This window comes from Triticum urartu, chromosome 4 (assembly GCF_003073215.2).
Source record: "Triticum urartu cultivar G1812 chromosome 4, Tu2.1, whole genome shotgun sequence".
NCBI lineage: Eukaryota > Viridiplantae > Streptophyta > Magnoliopsida > Poales > Poaceae > Triticum > Triticum urartu.
The window spans coordinates 578,105,087-578,113,110 of NC_053025.1; the positions used below are offsets into that span (position 1 = coordinate 578,105,087).

The window sequence follows — 8,024 nt, forward strand, 5'->3', positions numbered from 1 at the left end:
TTTTCCATAGTATTTCCTCGACCCCCTTTAACAGTATGGTGTTTCCTATGACTCAAGAAAGAGAAAATGAAACTACAAAAACAAAAGTCTTCACGCTTCATGTTCCTCAAACGAATACCAAGTCTTCAAGGTCACACCAATTTCTTCACTTTCAAAGTCTTCAGAAAGTCTTCAGTGATCCAAAGTCTTCAGTCGAAAAACTTCATTTTTAGGGGTTAACTTTCTCTGTAAATATCAAGCTCCTCATAGACTTATAGACCTGTGTACACTCACAAACGCATTAGTCTCTTAACTTATAAGTCTTCAATACACCAAAATCACTAAGGGGCACTAGATGCACTTACACTAGACATGTGTTCAACTGTATCCGGGAGGGGGTGGTGGCGTACGACAACTATTTCGAGTGCAAGGAGGATGCCCTGGGAAAGATTGACTTCTCCTTTTATCAGAAATACACTGCAGCTATTCGGATGGTTGCATACGGAGTATCCGGTGATCTCATTGATGGGCATATCCGAATGATCGAGTCCACGTGTCCAGACTCCATGTACAAATTCTGCAAGGCTATGGTAGCAGTGTTTGGCCCGGATTATTTGAGAGAGCCAACTACTGCAGATACAACCCGTTGTTGACGATCAATGCCAGTATGTGCTTTCCGAGCAAACCGTCATAGGATTGGGATGGGGGACGAGCGCGTGCAGCCAAACATCGATGTGATCGCGGTGCTCCATGGCAAACCGTCCACACGAGAGGACGGCGTCGTTACGGCAGGCCTTGAGGGTAGCAGCAAGGGAGGGTGTGGCCCTTCTGAAGACACGACGGCGTTGCGCCTTTTCCGAAGGTGCCAACAACAAAGGTGCACACAAGCCAATGTTCATATACACGAGTCAAAACAAATAATAAACAAGCTAGCCCAATGTACAAAGCCAACATGACACCAAAACTAGTCAGACTAAAGTACAGAGCCAATATGGCAACGCATAGAAGCGCTAAGAAGAGGCCCGCAATGGCAAGCCCTAACCACTAGTATATTCTTGTTCACGATGGATATTATTAGCCACCAATGGAATGATGTATATTTGTATTTTTTTTACTAAAAGAATGTATTATACCGGGCGTACGTACAGATTCGGCCGTGGGTATTGTTGTGGACCTGTGGTCGAGTAAATGTAGCGTACGTAGGAGGTAGGATGATGTGTGTACTGTGCTATGCGTACGTGTGAGTTACTGTTCCTTGTAGTCCTTGTTATTGTATGGGGCGAAAAGCTCGGCGATCCAGTTGGCCTTGCGAAGCGTGGCGGAGCCCAGGTCGGCGCACATGCCGTCGCTGTCGTGGATGCTGTAGGTGGAGATGCAGTGGCGGCGGTAGAACCGCGTGGTGCGGCGCATGGCGTCGGCCTCGCCGGCGACGTGCCCCATCATGGCCTTCACGGTCGGCAGCTCGAACCGCCCCTCCAGCAGCCCCGACAGCCAGCGGCACCGCAGCTCCGACGTGTGCAGGTTCGACACGCTCTCCACGAACCCGACGAACGCCATGTTGGGGATCAGTGGGTGGATCGTGCCACTGCCAAAATAAATTGCAGGTCAGCGTCGATCGATTCATATATGTTGGAGGCTTGGAGCAAAAGATAATCGCAGGCTATACACGTACCGGTAGAGCGGCATCATGGAAGACTTGCCGACGACGAGGTCGCGGAAGGGTTTTGGCAGGACCTCGCGGAGCTTGTCCTTGCCCTCGAAGCCGGTGGCGAGGAAAACGAGGTCGGCCTCCACCTTGGTGCCGTCGTCGAGGACCACGCCGTTCTCCGAGAAGCACCAGCCGGCGGAGGCCCTCTTGAAGCAGACGAGGCCGCGGTCCGCCATGTCGAAGAAGCCCTCCGGGAGGATGGCCATCTGGCAGCTGGCGTAGTCCTCGACGAAGGGGTGGCCCGGCGTCAGACCGTACTTTCCCAGCGGCAGCTTCCATGACAGGTACGACTCGATGAACTTTGACACCCCTGCCCGCTGCACCACCAGAATTCAAAACACAACACGTTGCTCTCAGATTGTGATATGCATGCAAGGTCTCTAGCATGCACACGTGCATATATATGTTAATACGTTCATAAGTATTTCCCTATATACGTGCATGTGTATCATGTACAAGTTTCACGCTGTGAGATGAATTCTGACGCACACATACCAGTGGGCTCATGAGGCGGCAGACGAGGGATCGGAAGAACCCTTGGTTGGGCCGCTCGTAGAAGAGCTGAGACAAGCGTGTGGAGTAGAACATGGAGAATGGCAAGCCCCAGATGGAGTACGATGGCACCACCCAGTGCAGGGTCCGCACCAGCATCGTGCACGCCTGCCCTCCCTCGCCTGCAAACAAACAAGCAAAGGCGACCGGTTAATCGATCGATCCATATCAAACACATCTCGATCTAGTTCTTGCTTCCTCCACGGAATCATGACGCATCCAGTTGCTCCTACTACTAATTTCAGGTCTTATACTATGTTTTGAGAAACTGTTGAAATGCATACTCCAATGAGTTCATTAGGACGCCATGGCAGCTACCAGTCTAGTTTGGAAAGGCAGATCATCTTTGTCGCAAATTTGCTACTACTGGTCAAACATGCAAACACTTTGGTATATACTACTTCCATCGTTCGGAATTACTTGTCGCAGAAATGGATGTATCTAGATATATTTTAATTCTAGATACATTCATTTTCGAGACAAATAATTCCGAACGGAGGGAGTACTAGTATATGATTGAGTGACCCGTATAAATTGCTCATGCGGTATGAAAAGTCAAGGGGTATGCGTACTGATTGCGTCTAGCTAGTGTACTTTGAAGTTGTAAATGCAAGAGACCGACCTAGGATAGCTACACTGTCTAGTCTAGAATTAAACTAGGTGCATGATGAAGTGTGCGAGGGGTCAAGACAAGAGTGACCTTTTCTGGAACAGAGTATCCGACTCTCCCAAATCTCTGACTAGCCATAATGGAGAGTAACATATACTAGTAACATACACGTTTCCCTAGACTATGTTACTACCTTCATAGTAGGTAGTAACTTAAGTGTGGTAACATGCAAGGATTTATTTATTAGGTTATAGACTCATATTGCATTTGGACATGTGATGTTACAGTAACTAGCTAAGTTACTACAACTCCCTCTCTCCTCATTAACTCATTGCCACATAAGCAAGTTTGCTGAGTTGGACTCGATGTTACTGCTGAAGTTACTCCCACTGTGGCTAGTCTAAGGCACATGTCACCAAATATGGCATATATTATTTTATTATCCTGTTTTTTTTTTGCTATAAGCACTGTGTGAACTTGCTCGGCATATTCTTTCTCTACAATTTCCTTGTATACACGCGTTTACACGAGTACGATAGCTTATCTGCCTTTGCTAGCTGCTAGTTTCCAAGTTGAATTTTCCATATTTTAGGAGAATCTTAGTTCAAACCATGTTAAATCTTTCAATCAATACGCACCTTGGTTTGCCTGGGCACATTCGTTGGCTAGATCAATAGCGCTCTTCTTGTACCCAACCACCACAGCCTTCTTGCCCTTCATCAGCTCAACGGTCTCCTCCTCGCTCAGCTTGCAGTAGTCCAGCGAGTGCATCACCGTCCCCTTGAATACCTCCGGCCCCTTCCCCGGCGGGAACACAGGCATCCGTGGCATGTCGCCGTACTTCCCCGTGCACATCACCACGAACTCGAACTTGTAATACTGCAGATTACCGTGCGCGTGAGATCGATTGAATACAAATTATCTTGAGACAAGCATGCAAAGGATGTCAAAGTATATATGGTACCTGAATTGTGTTGGAGTCGCCGGTGACGATGCCGACCTCCCACATGGGCTTGCCACGGAGCGGATCCTTGCCGGTGCCGCTCCACAGCTCGGTGAACCCGGCCTGGGCGCCGCCGAGGAACTTGATGTCCACCACCTTGGAGCCGAACGAGATGTAGCGCCAGAGGTCGAACTCGTCGGCGTAGCCCTCGAGGTAGTCGACGATCTCGGTGTGGGTCGGGAACGAAGGGTCGTCGCGGTTCTTCCAGGAGTAATCGGAGAACTCGTAGTCCGGGCGGGGCGTCTGCAGCCGCGTGGTGCGGTAGACGCAGTGCTTCCACACCCCGCCGACGGACGGCGTCGCCTCGAACACGACGGGGTCGTAGGACGCCATCTGCTTGGCCGCGGCCAGGCCGCTGATCCCGCCGCCGATGATGGCCACGCGGGACACCGGAGGCACGGTCTTCCTCGTGGCCCGTGCCGCTTGTCCTTGCGCCATGGCCATCGTCTACCCGAGGTGTTGGATGGAACTGGCTGTGTGTGTGCTGATCGAGGTGATCGAGGGATGTGTGCGCACTGGCTAGCTGCTTCTTGCAGGCGTAGGAGGCTGCGAGAGAGCTGATTCTTGCAGGCGTAGGAGGCTGCGAGAGAGCTAGAGCTGGAGGCGCTGTTAAGCAGCTTTGTGCGTGTTGTGGTGTCGACAAGGGCAAGGCCCCTGGTGTATTTATAGGGTTAGGGATGGTAGCATGGGGCTCTCGAGCATGTGAGCTTTCCACCGTGTCTCTTAGAAAACGTACGGAAACGTAGGGAGAGAAGAAATGCCGCAGCTAGCGAACTGGAAAGCCAGCCAGCTAGGTCGCAGGTATGCAAGTCTGGAGAGCACGCATCCTCTTTTTCTCTTGGCTTTTGATATTCAATCTTTCATATCTTTTGAACCAAAAGTCTAAATTAAGTTTTGTTTCATATTTGTGTTTCTCGTAACCAGGTCTTTCAAATGAGATCCATTTTGATGAGTTTTGAAATTTTTGTTAAGTTTCAACTTTTAGAACTTGGTACGAGTGACCGACGGAATTGTAAATTCCAGAACCAATGGCCGACAAAGTCGTGAGCTTTAAATTTGAACTCTAAAAGTTGGTATGAGATCCTATGTTTCAAAAACTGTGCCGGGCAAAATCGCAGTTTTAAAAATTAAAACTTTACACTTGATGTGCCCTCGTGCGGGATCCAATGACTTTGCAGATCGCGGGGCAATCGGGCAGCTGGCACAGGTTGGGCAGGTGTGTACCCGAGCGAATTTCCAGCATGCAGGTGCACACCAATTCCAACATCTTACCACCCACCTAGAACGAAAATGACCAGGTGTGTGCCCCTATAAAATTACACATGTTGACACTTCAGGTTGGGGTGCCAAACATTATGCGTACACACAAAAAATATCAAATAAAACTAATTTGGACCACGTATAAAATCACACATGCTTATCACTTTGAGTTGGGTGTTAAAAATTAATCGTGGGCTATTTGTGAGTTGAATGAAATAAAGTTTTGTCGAAGTCAATTTTCATGAAGAAGAGGGCACGACACATAGCAACAAGGCTGAGACGGGGTCAACGCGGAGGCAAGCATAGCAGCGAGGCCAAGACAGGGCCGACATGTCTGGCCGCCGCATCACCGGTGAGGCCTCACGAGGACCTGATTGGGGACGTCGGGGCATTGGTTGCATACGACGGGAAGGAGTTCACATGTTCAAGGGAGGGTTGATGATGGTTTTCATTTTACGCGGCGCAGAGTAGGCCGTGCTGGGACAGAAACAATGTAGCTCGCCGTGGCATCGCCGGCGAAGGAGAGGCATGTGTGGAGAAGAAGATAGACTCGCCGGAGGTGAAAAATGGAGCAGAGCCGTAGGATTGAAATTCAATGACTACGAAATTCGACTGACACCAAACATTTATAGGCGACTTACAAATAGGCAATCCTTATACGTACATGAAATTTATCAACGGGAAGGAATTTGGACCTGGTGTCCTCTGCATCATAGAAGATGTACATGGTACTCCCCTGCCCACCTGTATGCAAGCATGCATGCACTGACTCGGCAACACCTAGGCTCTGTTCGGCAACCTGCCGGCTCCTAAAAATACAAGGAGCTGTGGAGTCGAGGGACTACAGCTTCATCTTTTTTAACTACAGCTCCGCCAGCTCCGGAGCGGAGCGGCGGAGTGGAGGGGCTCCAAACGGGACGCTAGTTTCCACATCATTCTATTTTACAAATTTTATTCTTAGCAAACAATATTTCTAAACGAACGTACGATACTGTATGTGCTACACTAAAAAAAAGTAAACTGGCCATGTCCTTTTCGGCCACATGGCATAATTCTTTTTACCATAAATTAACTAGCCATGCATGCACGACCGTGTCAAGCCGGCCCCTCCATCTCGTTCCTCTGATCATCTGGATCGGGAGAAACTTAATCGTACGTAGCTTTGGACCGGGGAAAAAGGAAAGGGGTGTGTGTAACCCGGACGACGGCCAACGATCTCGACCGTGCCTTCCCATTTTTGGCTACGAGCGCGCGCCTACATGCATGTTCCTTTCAGCCCTAATCTATCTATCTAGCTAGCTAGCTAGCGTGACCTTTAATTTGGTTGTTGCCACGTCTTGTCGCGTCGTTTCATCCGTGCTAAGCTGCATGCGGATTATTCTGTGGTACTTTTACAAGTAGCAAACCAAACTAATACGAGAAAACAACTTGAAAACTTCAACGGATAAATCAAACTACTGTGCTGAAACTCCTGCAGCTCTTGTGAAGAGTACTTCCTCCGTTCCTAAATATAAGCCTTTTTAAAGACTTTAATATGAACTACATAAGAAAAATGAGTTAATCTACACTCTAAAATATGTTTATATACATCCATATCAAATATAGTGAAATCTCTAAAAAAAACTCATATTTAGGAATGGAGAGAGCAGTAGCTATTACACCATGTATAAGAATTTGGTACATTTTCATAATTTTGAATTTTGCTACACATCCACTTCCATGCCGCAGCTAGGTCTCTCTCTCTCTCTCTCTCTCTCTCTCTCTCTCTGGCGGGACGCTTCGCTTGTTTAAAACCCTATCCTTTTTATTTCATGATGATCCAAGGAAAAGAAATAGCACTCTCTTCACACTATTTCAGACCCTGAAAGGTACACATGTGTATCCCAGCTTATCTCCCTGCCATAACGAAAACATCAATCTTATAATCAGATGATTATTTATGTATATATGATAGCGAATACACTAAACCAACATGACTAGCCGGGTCGTTGTACCGAGAGTACACAATTAATGTGCATGTATGTATGTCCACTGCTTATGAACTCCAAAAACCAACCAGAAGACTGGGCAGGGCTGACCTTGAACACGTATATGCATACAGCCAGGCATAATTAAGAAAAACAGGGAATTGGGTCGAGCAGCAAGTGTATGTTGCATCTGAACTTTCTATCAAGACCGTGTCTTCAATTCGAGCTTTGACCTCGGCGTGGACCGTATATACAATTAGTACACTGATTAGGTTAGCGATCGTTGCCGACAACATGCATAAACGAATATATATCGGCCACATGATCGGTTATGATTCTGTTTAGTGTAGTTGTTGCACGATTACATGCGAGATTAGGTGGATTACGATTTATAGTGGTGCATATAATCCAATACATTGATCGTGTGTGATCATTGGAGAAATCTATATGTGACACGTACATCTAATAATTCAGTACATTGCTTCCAAAACTGATCTAATTTGCGTGAGACTTTCCGGTGCATGGAAATAATAGGGTTAGCTAGATGCGTGTAAATTAAAATATGCAATGCATACGTAATACTTGAAAAACTATCTTAGATGGATGAGGTTTACAAACATATCCTGGAATAGTGGAATACTGGATTAAATTGGTTAGTTCGATTTGTGTGTACATAACAAACTTGATAAGTAATTGCGGAACCGTGTACTCTGTTTGGTGCTTTATCTATAAAGCGGGTGCGAGACTGTTTCGAGAATATAGGCATTCATTATCATGTGTGGTTGCAAAAAATGACTGTACAGGTAAGCGCTATTTGAAATGATAGCTCTAGGAGATGACAGAGAATTATTATTTTTAGTTTAACTAACTATGTGTCCATGTGTTGCCATGGGGCCAAATATATTTTAACACAATAGGAGGACTATACAAGACAAATCTTGATGC

At 47.1% G+C, this 8,024-nt stretch overlaps 1 protein-coding gene across 1 annotated transcript; it reads right to left on the reverse strand.

The window, feature by feature from the left end:
• Positions 1 to 879: 879 nt before the first annotated feature.
• On the reverse strand, positions 880 to 4,466 carry LOC125552834 (probable flavin-containing monooxygenase 1). The gene is made up of 5 exons (XM_048716521.1): positions 3,814 to 4,466; positions 3,488 to 3,728; positions 2,183 to 2,361; positions 1,652 to 2,004; positions 880 to 1,564 (listed from the first exon to the last, which is right to left on the reverse strand). Exons 1-5 carry the CDS (start codon positions 4,294 to 4,296, stop codon positions 1,225 to 1,227), a joined length of 1,596 nt encoding a protein of 531 aa, XP_048572478.1. The 5' UTR covers positions 4,297 to 4,466; the 3' UTR covers positions 880 to 1,224.
• Between the last annotated feature and the right edge of the window lie 3,558 nt (positions 4,467 to 8,024).